This window comes from Narcine bancroftii, chromosome 4 (genome assembly GCF_036971445.1).
Source record: "Narcine bancroftii isolate sNarBan1 chromosome 4, sNarBan1.hap1, whole genome shotgun sequence".
NCBI classification, from domain to species: Eukaryota; Metazoa; Chordata; class Chondrichthyes; order Torpediniformes; family Narcinidae; genus Narcine; species Narcine bancroftii.
The window spans coordinates 24127820-24146268 of NC_091472.1; the positions used below are offsets into that span (position 1 = coordinate 24127820).

The 18449-nt window shown below is 42.0% G+C and overlaps 1 protein-coding gene across 6 annotated transcripts in view; it reads right to left on the reverse strand.

Annotated features, from left to right (window-relative positions):
• The window catches only part of ltbp1 (latent transforming growth factor beta binding protein 1), a 408702-nt gene that overhangs the window by 256521 nt on the left and 133732 nt on the right, over positions 1 to 18449 (reverse strand). For all 6 annotated transcript variants that reach the window (XM_069930946.1, XM_069930944.1, XM_069930947.1 and 3 more), the window contains one exon: positions 555 to 761. In XM_069930946.1, the coding sequence (XP_069787047.1) occupies positions 555 to 761 (207 nt within the window). The remainder of the gene's footprint in view (positions 1 to 554; positions 762 to 18449) is intronic.

The following is an 18449-nucleotide window of genomic DNA, read 5'->3' on the forward strand; positions in this document are numbered from 1 at the left end:
GAGTAGAAAGAAAAAGTTTCAAAACTACTGTTTTAATCATACCTAATTGACCTGTAGTGTGAATGATTTCACAACTCCAAAAAAATGAGCCAATGCCAATTTTTCTCAAGCAAAATATTTAAGCAGTGGTTCTCAACCTTCCCTTCCCACTCACATACCACCTTAAGCAATCCCTTACTAATCACAGAGCTCTCATGACATAGGGATTACTTAAAGTGGTATGTGAGTGGAAAGAAAAAAATTGAAAACCACTGATCTACAATCTCTCTAAGTATCAAGCACATCAAAAGCATTTTCCACTAGTTTAATCTTACTTAGATTTTCAGTGGCGACCCAAGTCCATGACTAAAAGCAAATGGTAACCATTTAGCCCCTAGACGTGCTACTCTGTTCAAAAAGATCATGATTGACCTGGCTGATGGCCTCAATTCCAAGCCAGTCTTTATCTTGTAGCCCTTGGATCCTCATGGTTAAAACAAACTCTCAGCCAGTCAAAGCTTGATTAGATTAGTTGCCCGAGAGCAGATAAAAGTTAAAAGAAAAATGAGCCTTACTTTGTACGCCGTGCTTTCCTCCAACTGACAGAGGCAGAGTGTGTGTGGAGTGAATTACGGCAGAAGACGGAGCCATGGCTGGTGGCTGCTGGCCGTTCGAAGGTCGCACTGGGATGTGACAGAGTTTGCCAGTAAAATTAGGAGAGCACTGGCATTTGTTCCGGGAAGTGCATTGCCCTCCATTCATACAAGGCAGGTGGCAGACCACTGGAAGGGTAAATGCAAGAGAGAGTAACATCAAACAATAGCACAGCTATTAGTACCAAGCAATGATGGTGCAATATAATTCCAAACAAGTATGCAGTAAATGTAAGTACAATTATAATGTAACCCCTAACAATAACACTGCAAGATCAACCCAAACAGTAATGTAGGAATGGAACCTCAAACAATAAGCAGTAATATTACCCCCAACAATCGTGCACCAATGCAAACCCAGGAAATAATGTTGCATTTTAACCCTAATCATAACACAGCTGCAGCAATAAAGAAGGCATATAATCTCAACCAATAACACTGCAATGTTCCAAGGCACATTAATGTACTGTACAGTTGACCCACAAGTTAATACAACAATATCACCGCAAACAAAAAGGACCAATATTACCTGAAAGATATTACCCAACGTAACCCAAATAATAATGTAGCCTAAATAATAATGCAGCAATCAAATCTCAAATAATACTGCAAACAAGAACCTAACCCCAACTTCACCCCAAAATGTCACTCTGAAATAGAAAAGGATAAAGTTTAATGAACGGATATTCAGGTCCTTGCAGTCAGATAATGCAGAATAACAAGTGGCAATAGTTTATGGAATGGTTCCTACAGGTTGGAGGGTGGCAATCAGTGCAGGCCGAAGGGCCTGTACTGCGCTCCAGTGTTCTAGATTCAGCTGCCATCGATATATTGTCAAGAGCGAAGATCTGGACCTGCTGCAATTCGCCTAACGTGACATTTGCTCCACAGCAGATGCAATATCGCTGGTTCTCCCCTCAGCTCTGGATCACCTCGAATTTAAATAAAAGAGGAGCAAATGTGAAAACAGGAAACTCTAGGCCAGCTAAGTCTAACATCAGTTGGAGTGAAAATGATGCAGACCATTGAAAAGTATGAACAGAATTAGGCAAAAGGCAGCATGGATTTGTGAACAGCAATTTGTGTTTGGAGAAACCTACTGAATGCTTTGAGGATGCAGCTGGGGGAATAGGTAGGCAAACACCAGGGGATGTAGAATACTTCAATTTTCAGAAGATCTTTGATAAATTTTCACATTCTAACTCTAATGTCTTATGCATAATTTAACCTCTTGGGATATATTGAATATTAGTTTACAAAAAACGGTAAAGGTTTTTTATGTTAAGGGGCAGTTGGAAACTATTAAGATATTGCAGAATCAGAATTTATTGTCATGAACAAGTCATGAAATTCTATGTTTTGTGGCAGCGTCGTGGTGCAAACATTCATATTATAACCATCCATCAATATTATTATATTTTTTTTTAAATAGTGCAGGAAAGTAAGGTTCACTGATTATTTAAGAATCTGTTGGCAGCGGGGGAAAAGCTATCCTTGTGCCATTGAGTGCTCGTCTTTATGCTCCTGGATCTTTTTCCCAATGGTAGCAGAGTGAAGAGGACATGGCCTGGTGGTAAGGGTCTTTGAGGATAGAGGCTGCATTTTTAAGGCACCGCCTCATGTAGATGTCCTCAATGGAGTGAGGTCTGGTTCCTGTGATGTCACAGGCCAAGTTAACAAACCTCTGGAGTTTATTCTTGTCCTGAGAGTTGCCGCCTGTATACCAGGCAGTGATGCAACCAGCCAGAGTACTCTTCACGGTACACCTGTACAAGTTTACGAGAGTCTTTGGTGACAAACCAAATCTTCTCTGACACCTCGCAAAATATAACCGTTAATGAGCCTGCTTTGTTTTTGCATCAATGTTGAAGCTCCAGGACAGATCCTTGGAGACGTTGCTACCCAGGAATTTGAAGTTCTTGACTCTCTCCACTACTCGACACAATTGGGTCGTGTTCCCCTGACTTCCTCCTGAAGTCCACAATCATCTCCTTGGTTTTGCTGATGTTAAGTGCAAGGATGTTGTTGCTACATCATTCAAGGAGCTGATCTCTATCTCCCTCTTGTATGCTTCCTTATTACCAATGGTAATTCTGCAGATGACTATGGTATAATCAGCAAACTTGTAGATGGCATTGGAATTGTGCCTGGCCACACAGTGGGAGTTAGAGCAGTGGGCTAAGCATCCTTGGGGGGGGGGGGGTGGGGGGTGGGGGGTGAGGGGTGTCTGTGTCGATAATCAGTAAGGAGAAGACGCTGTTTCCAATTTGTACTGGCTGTGGTCTTCCTAAGAAAAAAATCAAGAATCCAGTTGCAGAGGGGGTACAGAGGCCAAGAGTTTGTAGATTCTTTATCAGCACTGAGGGAATAATGGCAATGAAGGCCAAGCTGTAGTCGACGAAGAGCAGCCATATGTATGAATTGTTGTTTTTGAGGTGATCCACAGTTGACTGGAGAGCCAGCGATATTGCATCTGCTATGGAAAAATTGTTATGATAGGCAAATTGCAGCGGGTCCAAATCTTTACTATTCACCATATATGTATATATGATGGTTGGGATGACAGAGATGAATATAGAACACTAAAGCACAGTGAAGCCATTCAGCCCTCAATGTTATACCAACTCATATATTCCTTTAAAAAAACTACTAAACCCTCCCTACCCCATAATCCTCTATTTTCCTTCCATCCATCTGCCTGTCTACGAGTCTCTTAAATGCTCTTAATGTTTCAGCCTCCACCACCATCCCTAGCAATGCATTCCAGGCACCCACAACTCTCTGCATAGTAAACTTACCCCTAATGTCTCCCTTAAACTTCCCTCACTTCACTTTGTACACAGGTCCTCTGGTGTTTGCTATTCCTGCCCTGGGAAACAGGTGCTGGCTGTCCACACTATCTATTTCTCTCATAATCTTGTAGATCTCTATTAAGTCTCTTCGCATCCTTCTAGGCTCTGAAGAGATAAGTCCCAGCTCTGATAACCTTGCCTCATAAGACTTATTTTTCACTCCAGGTAACAGCCTGGGAAATCTCCTCAGCACCCTCTCCATAGCTTCCACATCCTTCCTATAATGAGGAGACCAGAACTAAACACAATACTCTCAGTGTGGGCTCACCAGAGATTTGTAGAGTTGCAACATGACCTCTCTACTCTTGAACTCAATTCCCCATTAATGAAGCCCAGCGTCCCATAGGCCTTCTTAACTATCCTATCAACCCATGCAGTGACCTTGAGGGATGTATGGATTTGGATCCCAAAGTCCATCTGTTCATCCACATTCTTAAGTAAATGACCATTAATCCTAAACTCAGCCATCTGGTTTATCCTTTCAAAAGTGCATCACCTCACACTTACCTGAAATGAACTCCATCTGCCACTTTCCTGCCCAACTCTGCATCCTGTCTATATCTTCTTGTAACCTTTGACAAACTTCAGGTCCATTCACAACTCCTCCAAACTTTGAATCATCTGCAAACTTACTGACCCTCTCTCCGCCTCTTCATCTAGGTCATTTATAAGAATTACAGAGCAGAGATCACAGAACAGATCCTTACAGTACCCCAGTAGTAGAATACTTTCCTTCCATTACTACTCTCTGCTTTCTACCTGCAAGCCAAGATCCCCTGCCTCATGACTTTCTGAATGAGTCTTTCATGGGGGACCTTGTAAAATGCCTTCTAAATTCCATAGAGACCACATCTACCACCCTACCCTCATCAATTTCTTTTGTTTCCTCCTCAAAAAACTCAATTATGCTCGTGAAACATGACATTTTCTTCACAAAGCCATGCTGATACCCCTTTGACACTGAGATCCCAGTAAATTGGCATGTCAACAACTCGTGTTTAAAGCTGGGTCTGATCAGATTGGAATGTTCACATGAAACCAAGAAAAGCCAATTCAGCGCAACCTTTTACATTGGGACCCGGGATCTGAGGGCAAAAGGAGGCTGGGATTGCAGTGTTGGCATCCCGGGAAGGTGGGTAAGCCTTTTACACGGGACCCTATGCAAAATGTATCCGCTCTGATACTACTTACCCAGGCATCCCGGTAAGTACCGGGATGAAAATAACCCCACATCCCACGTTCACACAGGTAAGTGAAATGGTAAAAAGGCAATTAATTACCGTCTTTCAGGCAGTGTAAAAGGGCTTGTATATCTCCAAATGCTCATAGAATACAATATTTCTCAGTTTGCCCCAAACAAGAAACTGGGTGGGAGAGGGTGAGGGGAAGTCAAGAGACTTCAAGATGATTTAGACAAATGATGGATGCAGAAAAGATGGATAAATATGGTTACATCAAACAGTGAAGGAGTAACACACAACCTAAAACCGATCAAGATGATGTCATATGTAATGCTGCAAAATAAATAGATGTTGCATGGTTACACCACATAGTATTGCTGTCCAGCAATATCAAATACTGTAGGTCTTGTCTACAAAAACTTTCTTTCCTGTTCTGGTGTTTTAGGTTTCATAAGGAAGTAGGTTCTTCTTTACATTCCAACTGGTCAACCGGTGCGGACTCGAAAGGCCGATGGCCTGTTTCCGCGCCGTAAATGGTTATATGGTTAAAAGCTGGGTTAGTGAGATGGTGTTGGCAATGTTGTGGCTTTAAATAAGAAACAAGAAATTGTCATTTTCTTAACGACCGAACCCCTTTCGAGGTGCTCAGTGGGAATGTAGCTGACAGGTATCATCATTCACTTCCAATTAATTTCCCAGAAAAAAAATGTATCAACTTGACACCAAACAGCAATGCAGCAACTTCACAGTAGGCACAGTGATTTATTAACACATGATAACAGAGCAAATTCTCAACGCATGTTCAAGCAGAAGTAAACACCAAACCATAAAGCAGGAATTCAGTGCCATGCAACAAGGTACAAACCAGTGCTCACTCAGCAGCTACTTGAATGCTAACAATGTTCCAGCAAACCTATCACAACACCAAACTATAATGCAGCATCTCCACATCAAACTATGAAGCATTTTAATAACCACCAATAGTGCAGCAAGTTAACACCAAACGAGAAAGCAGCAACTTCACACCCAAACACTTTACTCCAAACAATGCAGAACATTAACACTAAACAGAACTCAGTAATTCTGCAATTTAACGCCAAACTATTATGCAGGAAGATAAAACCAGACAATAAATTAACAATTTAACACTGAACAAGAAACCTCACACCATTCAACAAAGCATTAAAGTAATGCAACAACTATACTGGTGATATATCCTTATCTTTGCTTTACAAAGAAAGATTGAGTAGACTGGGTCTTTATTCATTGGAGCGTAGAAGGTCGAGGGGGGATTTGATAGAGGTATTTAAAATTATGAGGGGGATTGATAGGGTAGATGTGAATAGGCTCTTCCCCTTGAGGGTAGGTGAGATTGGAACAAGGGGTCATAAGTTAAGGGTTAGGGGGGCAAAAGTTTAGCTGTAACATGAGAGGGAGCTTCTTCACTCAGAGAGTGGTGGCTGAGTGGAATGACCTTCCGGAAGAGGGTCAATGTTGTCATTTAAGAGAAGGGTGGATGAGAACATGGATGTGAGGGGATTGGAGGGTTATGAACAGGGAGCAGGTAGGTGGGACTAGAGGAGATCACTTACATTGGTGCGGACTAGAGGGGCTGAGATGGCCTGTTTCCGTACTGTAATTGTTATATGGTTATATGGTTATGGTTATAACTTTATAGCAGTCACTGGCACAGCATAACACCAGACAGAAAGAAACAATACAACTTAGCAAACGAAAATGAAGCAGCAGCAGGTATTATATGGCAGCAAAACAACTGAACATTAAAAAATTCTGCTTCAAATTAAATTCACCTATAATGCAGAAACAATATCAAACTTTAAAACACCAAGCGACTCGATATCAAACTATTTCCCAAAAACTTAACAGATGAGAATACAGCGACTTTAACATCAAACATCAACACAGCAAATCAACATTAAAATATAATCCATCAATTTACCATCAGAAATTAACGCAGCACGTCAACATTGGAGTCATACTGGCACTTTGGCCCACTAACGCTATCCTTCCTATAACTGGTCGGCCAGGGGTGGCACTGGTGGTTGTAGCAGTTGGCATGACACCTTTACAGCGCAGAAATCGGGTATGGGGTTCGAATCCTGCGCTGTCTATAAGGAGTTTGTACATTCTCCCTGTGCCTGCATGCGTTTTCCCCGGGGGCTCTAGATTCCTCCCACCATTTGAAACATACCAGTGGTGTAGGTTAATTGGATGTAGATTAGGTGGCACAGACTAGTGGGGCAAAGTGGCCTGTTACCGTGCTGTATGCCTAAATTTTAAAATTTAGAACTGCACACAGTACTCCACAACACTTTGCTTGTACAGCTGTGTCATAATGTCCCAAGTTTTGGACTCAGTTCCCTACCTAAAGAAAGCAAGTGTGCAAGGTCCCTTCTTCACCATCTGAGTTGTCACGTTCAGGGAATGATGCACCTGTACTCCTCAGTCTCTCAACAACAGTCCAATTACTAAACACCCAATAACAATGCAGGAACTTCATATCAGTCAATAATACAGCTGCTTTATGTCAAGCTCGACCAGCACAATTTAACATCAACAAATAAGAATGAGAAACCAAATAATAAAAGCAACTCAAGGTCAAAGCAGAGCACAGCAACTCAAATTCCACCAATAATGCAAGCTGCCATTACACAAAGGGCATGAAAGTCTGCAGACGCAGTGATTATAGGAAAGACACACCGAAGCGTTGAAGGAACTCAGCCAGTCTTGCAGGATCCATAGGAGATAAAGATATGTTGCTGACATTTGGGCCTGAGCCCCCCCCCCCTAAAGAAATAAGCAGCGAATAAAGAAAAAAACAACAAATCTCAGAATAGAGACAGTTCTGGCTGGGGGAGGAGTCCAGACCAACAAAAAGATGTTAGTTGGATACGATAAGGGGAGAGGTGAGAATGGATTTTGTCCATGTGAAAGCAGAGAGAAAAGGGAGAGAGACAGAGCTGGGGGAAGGCAACATTGGGGGAGGGGAGGGGGAAGTGGATTTGAGTGTGAAAGGAGACAGGGAGCTGGGGGAAGTGACGTGGGGGGGGGGGGCCACCGTTTCCAGCGACAACGCGAATTGTGACGCTGCAACTTATCACTAAACAAAATGTATAATGGAGCAACTATACATCAAAAAAAGCAGCAGGGAGTGAAACACAGAAGTCTACAGATGCTGTGATTGTAGTAAAAACACACGGTAAATGCTGGAAGAACTCAGCCAGTCTCATAAGAGGTAAAGATATATTTCAAGGTCCAGTGTAAGGTAGGTATCTTAATAAAGACTGAGAAAGGGGAAAGAATGGGAGAGGAAGGAGTCCAGACCAACAAACAAAAGGATATAAGAGGAAAGGTGAGAATTAATTTTGGCTCTGTGAAAGGAGACAGCAGGAAAAGGGAAGAGAAAGACAGACAGAACTAGAGGAAAGGAGACAGGGGGACGAAGATGGGGGTTTTAATGCACTTCCAACCCTCAGAAAGACCGTGTTTCCCATGAAACCTACAACCTTCCCCCTAGACACTATCCCACCTGAAGGATGTCTTCGGCATCGCAGGTCCGACCATCCTCTCCATCATCAACTGGGTCTGTCCCAACCTGCTTCAAACGTGCAGTGGTCCAGGCCCTCCTGAAAAAAACCTAACCTTGACCCACTATCCCAAAAAAAATACAGACCTGTTTCAAAACTTCCTTTCCTCTCCAAAGTCCATGAAAAAGTAATACTTAACCAACTATCTCCCTACCTTCACCAAAACAAAATAACAGAAAAGCTTCAGTCAGGATACAAAGCCCGCCACAGCATGGAGTCGGCCTTACAGAGGATATACAATAGCTTACTCCTCACCATGGTGCCGCTGTTCACGCTTTTCTGATAGACTGTCCCCAGCAGGAGGTCAGCATCAATGGCATGGCCCTGAACTGGTTCAAATTTTACCTCACTGACAGGGCTTTCATGGTCAACATGGGCAACTAGACATCTGCCTCAGCCATCCTTTCCTGTTGACCCCATTCCTTTTTCACTGTACATGCTCCCCCTCGCCCATATCATGCAGAAACATGGTATTTCCTTGCATTGTAACACTGACAACACCCAGCTCTACCTCCCCCTAAAACTGGATGATCAGTCAAAAATCACCAACCTCACCAACTGTCTGGAAGACATAAAATGCTGGATATCTCATAACTTTCTCCAATTTAATGAGACAAAATCTGAGATCATCCTATTCGGCCCCCCTAATTTCACCAAAAAGTTAGGTAATCTATCCACTCTTATTAAACTCCACGTTAAATCCTTTCAACCCTGCCTTCAAATTTGACAAACAGGTCAATACCATGGTGAAGGTCTGCTTTATCCAGCTCTGCACCATTGTTAAAATAAAACCGTACATCTCACTCAAGGACCTTGAAAGGGTTATTCACACCCTTATCTTCTCACACCCATACTTCACTAACTCTCTATACACTGGGATTAGCCAGTCCTCCCTAACTTGCCTCCAATCGATTCAGAATGCCACAGTCAGGGTCCTGATAGGCACCAAGAGGAACCATATCATCCCAATTCTGGCCTCCCTCCAGCGGCTGCCGGTGTGGATCAGAATCAACTTCAATCTGCTGCTATTCGCAAGTAAGGCCCTCAGTGTCCTTGCCCACCTCCCCCCACCCACCCCATAGCTCCAAGATCTTCTTACGCCCTACTCTGCTTCCAAGCAGCTCAGGTCAGCTACGCCTGGCTGTTCCATGCACTAAGCACACATAAAGGGGAGACCGGACCTTCAGGTGGATGTCACCCCCAAACAGTAGAACAGCATTCCCCTGACCATCAAACTAGCCTCCTCCTTCAACTGCTTTAAATCCAGGGTAAGAACATACCTTCTGTCGTTAGCATTTAATGCCTGAAACACTTTGTACGTTCCTAGCCTCCAACAGTGTTGCACTATTCACTGCAATTGTGGTCTATTTATAACGCCTTAATCCATTGTTCTGAACATAGTTGTGCTCATTTCAATCGATTGCCTTGGTTTATACAGCACTTTGGTCAATTAAAGTTGGAAAAAAAAGTGCTCTATAAATAAAGAACTTGAACTTGAACCCAAGGTTAAGATCAAACCCAGGATTCTGGAGGGGCGAGACTAACGGCTGAACCACTGACCTGCCCAAGAGCAACGGGTCAAACTAAAGCACATAAATTAGCAGCAAGAAGTAAAACATGAAAGTCTGCAGTCATCGTGGTTGAAGTAACAACACCGTGCTGGAGAAACTCAGTAGATCAAACAGTGTAACTTATCTTTTTTCTTTCTTTGGCTTGGCTTCGCGGACGAAGATTTATGGAGGGGGTAAAAAAAGTCCACGTCAGCTGCAGGCTCGTTTGTGGCTGACCAGTCCGATGCGGGACAGGCAGACACGATTGCAGCGGTTGCAAGGGAAAATTGGTTGGTTGGGGTTGGGTGTTGGGTTTTTCCTCCTTTGCCTTTTGTCAGTGAGGTGGGCTCTGCGGTCTTCTTCAAAGGAGGCTGCTGCCCGCCAAACTGTGAGGCGCCAAGATGCACGGTTTGAGGCGTTATCAGCCCACTGGCGGTGGTCAATGTGGCAGGCACCAAGAGATTTCTTTAGGCAGTCCTTGTACCTTTTCTTTGGTGCACCTCTGTCACGGTGGCCAGTGGAGAGCTCGCCATATAATACGATCTTGGGAAGGCGATGGTCCTCCATTCTGGAGACGTGACCCATCCAGCGCAGCTGGATCTTCAGCAGCGTGGACTCGATGCTGTCGACCTCTGCCATCTCGAGTACCTCGACGTTAGGGGTGTGAGCGCTCCAATGGATGTTGAGGATGGAGCGGAGACAGTTCTAGGAGCCGTAGGTGGTGCCGGTAGAGGACCCATGATTCGGAGCCGAACAGGAGTGTGGGTATGACAACGGCTCTGTATACGCTTATCTTTGTGAGGTTTTTCAGTTGGTTGTTTTTCCGGACTCTTTTGTGTAGTCTTCCAAAGGCGCTATTTGCCTTGGCGAGTCTGTTGTCTATCTCATTGTCGATCCTTGCATCTGATGAAATGGTGCAGCCGAGATAGGTAAACTGGTTGACCGTTTTGAGTTTTGTGTGCCCGATGGAGATGTGTGGGGGCTGGTAGTCATGGTGGGGAGCTGGCTGATGGAGGACCTCAGTTTTCTTCAGGCTGACTTCCAGGCCAAACATTTTGGCAGTTTCCGCAAAGCAGGACGTCAAGCGCTGAAGAGCTGGCTCTGAATGGGCAACTAAAGCGGCATCATCTGCAAAGAGTAGTTCACGGACAAGTTTCTCTTGTGTCTTGGTGTGAGCTTGCAGGCGCCTCAGATTGAAGAGACTGCCATCCGTGCGGTACCGGATGTAAACAGCGTCTTCATTGTTGGGGTCTTTCATGGCTTGGTTCAGCATCATGCTGAAGAAGATTGAAACTTATATAGCAACGGCAAAGATACATAACCAACATTTTGGACTTGAACCCTTCTTCATAAAATAATGCTGGCAAGCATCCAATCATTTTTTTTTAAATAAGCAGTAAGATCTTTTGCAGTTACTTAACATCAGCACTTCTGGGACAGTAGAGTGAAGATGTAAACAAAAACAATTTTTAAATGCAATGCATGGCAATGCTCTTTCTTTATATTAAAAATAAACTGTGCATTCCTCATTTACTTCTGGTCCTTCTAACGAGAGGAGTAATAAAGCAGACTAGATCTCTGATCAGAAGTGTTCCCTTTGAAACATTTTCTTTTAGACCCAAGGATGATGTTTCTCCTAGCTGGACTTTCAAGAACCAAGGGTACAGTTTCAAAATAAGAGATTAGCAATTAAGGACTGAAATGAGAAGGAATTTCTTCCCCAGGGAGAATCTTCGAATTCTCTATTTAAGAGAGCTGTGGAGACTCAGTCATTGAATGTTGGAGATCATGTCAGGGAGGGCAGAGAAGGATATGAACCGAAGGTAGGTAAATGGGACCAGCCTGGAATGCCAACTTGGTCAGCATGGGTGAGTTCAGCTGAAGGACCTGTTCCGTGCTGTATGACTATAATATATTTTTTGGACATTTCAGGGAAATTGGGATATAGGGTTGGTGCAAGAAAGTGACACTGATGGAAAACATCAGCCATGCCCTGACTGAGTGATTGGACAGGATACAAAGGGCCAAATGGCCTACCTCTACATCTATTCATGTATGTGAAAATTTTATTTATCATTTGCGTCAATACAGAACATTAATTCAATGAAATAAAAACTTGCAACAAACAATACAAAATGATACAATAATTTTTTTATATTTTCTCCTCAACCCCCTTTTCCCAAAAGAAGAAAGATAGAAAAAAGGCAAAATCTATATATTTAATATTATTAGCATATACTGTATTTATTGACTATTTTTCATAATTATTAACTGAAAGGTGGAGGATCTGGATGGACTTTTGTTCATGAAATCCATATACGGCTCCCAAATTTTATAAAATCTCTCAATTTGATTTCTTAGATTTATTCATGTTCTTATGCACTGATCTCGCATTTGAACGTTTGCACGATTATGCTGCCACAAAACATCGAATTTCCTGATTTGCCCGTGACAATAAATTCTGGTTCTGAAGACAAGAGACATTTGACAAAGCAGTGAAAGTTAGCAAAGATATTATTCCTCTAATGGTTAATTTGAAAACACACCCACACAACGATTGAAGCAGAGGTGCCAACTACCTGTAAACAATAGTACCTGGTTGGAACATAATAATTTTCAGTACTCCAAGGTTAATAATAACCTTGAATCACACTTGGATCAGATTTTCAAGGTGAAGAGCTATGTCACGACTTCCAAATACATCTCATACACAATACATGTTTTCCTCCCTCAGTCACGCTGCAGTGTCTCCAGTTTAACTGTAGGAATGCATAGTTTATTGACAATTTTACATTCACGCCTCTGAGCCAACTTGTTTCCACAGGTCACGGAGCCATTGTCAATCTGTCAGGTTTTGTTGAAGGTTGTGCCAGTCTTTGCTGATTGGTGTTTATACATGTTCTTAAATTGCAGAAAAACACCAGCGACGTGACCTTGATGTAAGCTCCCAACCATCCTACCATCTTGTGTTTATCTCTGCCCCAATGAAGCAATCTATTAATAAAACAAAGCCTTGCTTGATTATTAAATCCATCTAATCCTACTTTTCCCAATTATCCACGCAAGTGTTTTATGTGGCTTAATATTAGGACATGTTATTAGTGTGGTGAAACCACTATTGTATATATTTGCCATGTGTAAATGTCATGACCTTTCCTGGTTGACCCTACTCTCACTGGCCGGCTCATGACTCCTCCCCCTTTCTTCCCCAGAAAGGTAATCATGCCACCAGTTTGAGTCCAGGTCAGAGTGAGCAACCAACACAGATGATAGGCTCTATCAATAACCGTGAAATCGAGAGCAGGGGAATGATAGGTTTTAATAAACACAAGACTTTGGTTGGCCCAGATCCAGGTATAGGAATGCCAGAAGGGGGCGAAGGAGGTTGACCTTTATGGCCAGGTCATAAGGGGAGAAGGCATAGGAGATGAGTCACTGGTGGGCAAGCCAGCCTCATCCATACAACAGCACACAGGTAGGGAAAAATGTAAAAGGAGAAAACATATTACTACAGCAGAAATGCTGTCCATCTCTTGTCAATAGAAGCCTTCAGTCTTGAAAACTTCCGTCTTTGTGTGATTGATCGTGCATCAATTAGAATAAACAAAGGAGGGTTGCAGCAAGAAAATCTCCAGACACGGTGAGTGCAGTAATTGACAAAATTGCTGGAGAAACTCAGCAGGTCCTGCAGCGTCCATAGCAGGCAAAGATATTCAACCTGAGCCCTTCATCAAGGTATAAGCAACATGCATCCCTAAAAATAGTAGGTGGATGAGGGAAGAAGGGGCAGGGGGAGGGCAGGCCAACAGCCAAGAGGTCATGGGTGGATGTGGTTAGGAGAAGGACAGGAGAGAAAAGCTGTGAATTGATCGGGGGGGGGGAGGGGTAACTCTTTCAACGCAGACCTGGAGAAATGGAGACAGAGGGATGGGGAGAGAGAAACGTGGAGAGTGTAGATGGGGGAAAAGCAACATAGGGATAGAGAACGAGAGAGGGGAAGGGGCAATGGAAACCAGAAAAGTCGATGTCAATGCCATCCAGATCGAGGGCATCGAGATGGAATATAAGGTGTGGGACGAAGTAAAACATGAACGTCTGCAGACACTGTGGTTGAAGTAAAAACACAATGCTGGAGAAACTCAACAGGTCAAACACTGTACTTTATATAAGTAGCAAAGATAAAGATATATATCCAATATTTTAGACGAGCCCTTCGTCAGAGTATGACAAAAATGAAGGCAGGCACCTGAATAAAGTAGTGGTGGGGAGAGTTTGGGGGGGGGAGGGACAGGGGAAGGAGCATAGTCCCAAAGGCAGGAACTAATAGGTGGATAACAGAGGGAGGGAACACCAGCAAGCGGGAGAAGGGGATGACTGTGTGAATGGATAGGGAAGAGGATGGAGAGCTAGAAGAAAGAAGAAAAGGAGAGAGGGAGGGAGAATGGAGAGTAGACTAGCAAAAACTGAACAAGTCGATGTGAATCCCATCCGGTTGGAGAGGACTCAGACAGAAAATTAAGTGTTGCTCCTCCAATTTACAGGTGCTCTTGGTAGGACAATACTTGAGGCTATTGAAAGGTGCGTCAGCATGGGAGTGGCACGCAGAAATGAAATAGTTGGCCACTGTGAAAGAAAACCTGCAGACCTGGCAATCTGAAGCAGGAGTTGCCAGAACCATTCAACAGCAAAACAGCACCTATTGGTCAGTGAGCCTCTTTCGTTGTACAATAATTATTGAAGATGGTTCTTAGTAACAGGATCTATTTACATTAGTGAAAGCATAGACTTATTAGGGCCAGTTTGGGGAGGACATGTCTTACAAGCTAAATTGAGGTTTTTTTTTAAGAAGGTGATGAAGATAATTGATGGGGGGTAAAGCAATGGATAGTATAGGTTTGGACCTTATTATTCAATAAGGTCACTCTGTTTGAATCATCTGATTCAAAAGATTAAGGTGTCTGGGAGCCACACAGTAACTTGGTAGACTGGATTTCCAATAGCTTGGCCATAGAAAACAGAATATACTGGTTCAGGGCAGTTATTTTGGCTGGAAGTCTGTGACACGTGGAGTTCTGAAGGGTTCTGTGCTGGGATCTCCACTGAATCTCGATGAAAATGTCGGTGGGTTCATCAGTAAATTTGCAGATGATGCAAAAATTGGCAGATCTGTGAATAGTGAGGAATATTTAGGATACAGCAAGAGAAAGACTAGTTGGGAAGAGTCGGGAAATGGCAGATGAAACATCATCAGGACAAGTGCACATTGGAAGGTTAAATGCAAAAGAAAAGTATACAGTAAATGGTAGGACTTTTAGGAAACTGATGTATAGGGGGATCTTGAGAGTACAAGCTCTCTGAAAGTGGCAACACATAGATTGGGAGGTAAAGAACCCATATGCATGCTTGCCTTCAATTGCGAACGTGAGTAGAAAAGTCAGGAAGTCAAGTTGCAGCTGTATAAATCTTTTGCAAGGTCATGTTTGAAGTAGTGTGCAGTCCCAGTCACCACATTACAGGAAGACTGGAGGATTTAGAGAGATTGGTCATAATATTGCCCAGTTTACAGAATATTAGCTGAAAGGAGACATTGATGGAGGGCTCAAGCCCAAAAAATTGGTTATGTATAGTTACGAGCCTAGAGGACCCCAAAACCTAGCAGCAATAGATATTCACCAAGACAAATGGTTACTTAAACAAAAATTGCTTTTAATTATCTTTAAACATGAAAATAGAATCAAACTTTAACTTATCACTATCGATTTACTTAACCAAACTTAACCCCCTTCTAATTCTAAGCGCACATGTATATAATGTGTGAGTAAGTTCAGAAAAGTTCTTTGGTTCACAGTCCAATCTCACTTCTCATTCCTTCAAGTTCACTGGTTGCAGGTAATTCTTCTACTGTGCACAGAATTTAACATTTATAAAGTTCACCAGGCTTTGGTGCTTGAAAGGTAAATGGTTACCGCTCAGGAAGGTTCTTGCCGGTTTAGAGAGAGATTTGTTGTTCCAGGACATCCACAACTAATTCCTTTTTAATCAGCCACTCCAGAGTCTTGCTGATGAAACTTGCCCCCTTCAGGGTTCTCCAGATGATAACTTTTTCTTTCAGGTCACCACAGAGTGCCTTTTTGTTTCTCTTATTCCAAGTGAAACATTAGACAGCCAGTCCTCTCCTCTTGCATGAACCACAAGGGCTTTGACCAGGCTGAACTAAGCACTCATAATCTGTCTTTCTAATGGGGTTTTCCACAAGCTTGCCAGCTTGTCCTGTTCCAGTCCCAGCTGCTGACTGTAAAACTGCAGAACTGAATTCTCTCTCTCTCTCAGAGAGAAAGACTGTTTTACTCTCTCTGCTTGCAAAACCACATGACCATCTTTAGAACAGCAGGTTCCACTCCAGACAGTCTGTGGCTCCGACAAGTTCTTTCACCTGTTGCCTTTTTGTCAACAACAATCCATTAGTGAAGTCTCTTTTGCACTCCCCAAAGCTTTTGCAAAGGCTCTGAGGCCCCGACATGTATAGCATGAGCAGAGCTCCAGTATTTTAAATAAGATCTTTTTTGAAGTGTTTGTATGTGACCTACACTAAAAAGCCTGCCCCAATTTATCTCCTAAAAACATATCTACATACAATACAAACACAACATAATCTGTCACACTATGATTTCCAGTTTTCGACTGGGAGAAAAATTGTGACCATTCACTTCATCTCTGCCTCCCATAATATAATTAACCTCCACAAAGTAACCCTCCCCAACCCTCACCTCATCCTCCTACACTCCAGGAGACAACTCCCAGCCTCTTCCTCAATTCAACCCTACTATTTCAGGTAACCTTCATGTGAATGGCCTTCACCCAATCTATATTTCCTGACAGAGGAATTTAAGACAAGGTAAAATGTTTGAAGCAAGTGCTTAAAACCAATTAAACCCAGTTTTTCTCGCTAATTAAGCTCTCAGCCTATGCTATTCATAACATAAATTTCCCATCCTTCGGCTGGCAAAAAAAATCTCTGGTTCAAAGGGGAGAAAACCCTACTCTAGTAATAATAACTGTCATCAAGAAGAGAAAACATTACCTGTGTAACCAATTATATTGTATCATGCGTAACCTCGTGTTTATTGTATTTCTCATAGTTCCGGTGCATAACTTTTCCCATGTTTCATTCTTTATCTTTATGTTTAGATCTTGTTCCCACTTTTGTTTGGGTTTACAGCTTATTTCATCATTTTCTTTCTCTTGCAGCTTGATGTACATGTTTGTTATAAATCTTTTAATTATTATTGTGTCTGTAATCACATATTTAAAACTGCTTCCTTCTGGTAACCTCAGCCTGCTTCCCAATTTGTCCTTCAAGTAGTTTTTCAGTTAGTGGTATGCAAACATTGTACCGTGAGTTATACCATATTTGTACTTCATTTGTTCAAAAGATAATAATTTATTTCCCAAAAAACAATTTTCTATTCTTTTGATCCTTTTTCTCTCCCATTCTCTAAAGGAAAAGTTATCTATTGTGAAGGGGATTAGTTCATTTTGCATCAATATTAATTTTGGTCATTGATAATTTGTTTTATTCCTTTCTATGTGAATCTTCTTCCAAATGTTGAGCAGATGGTGCAGTATTGGTGAATTCCTATGATGCACCAGCTTTTCATCCCACTGAAATAGTATATGTTCAGGTACCTTCTCCCCTATTTAATCTAGCTCTAATCTGGTCCAATCTGGTTTTTCCCTTGTTTGATAAAAATCTGATAGGTATCTTAATTGTGCTGCTCTATAATAATTCTTAAAGTTTGGTAGCTGTAAGCCCCCTTGTTTGTACCATTCTGTTAATTTATCTAGAGCTATCCTCGGTTTCCCCCCTTTCTTTTTTTTTTTTTTTTTTTTTTTTTTTTTAAATTTTTTATTTTTCACACCATAAATCACAATAGCCATGATATACACTTTTTCTTTTCCACACATTTACAGTGACTTTTTCTCCCTCCCCCCTCCCTCCTCCCAAGCCACCCCCCCATCCCTCCCCCCTCTCATCCATTTTAGTTATACAATCTAGGTTGCATTAATTCAGTTAGACAATGTTGTCATTCAACAAAAATACACCAGAAATTCTACTGAGTCCATTTTTTTCTTCTCTTCTCCTTCCATCAACTTAGGTAATGTTTGTTCCCGGTAGGTTTTCGCTATTGTATTTAATGTAAGGCTCCCATACTTGTTCGAATATTTCGATATTATTTCTTAAACTATATGTTATATTTTCTAATGGAATACATTTATTCATTTCTATATACCATTGTTGTATTTTCAAATTATCTTCCAATTTCCAGGTTGACATAATACATTTTTTTGCTACAGCTAGGGCTATCTTAACAAATCTTTTTTGTGCATCCTCCAAGTCAATTCCAAATTCTTTATTTTTTATGTTACTTAGGAGAAAGATCTCTGGATTCTTTGGTATATTGTTTTCTGTTATTTTATTTAATATCTGATTGAGATCATCCCAAAATTTTTCTACTCTCTCACATGTCCAGATTGCATGAATTGTTGTTCCCCTTTCTTTTTTACATCGAAAACATCTATCAGATACTGTTGGGTCCCATTTATTTAACTTTTGCGGTGTGATGTA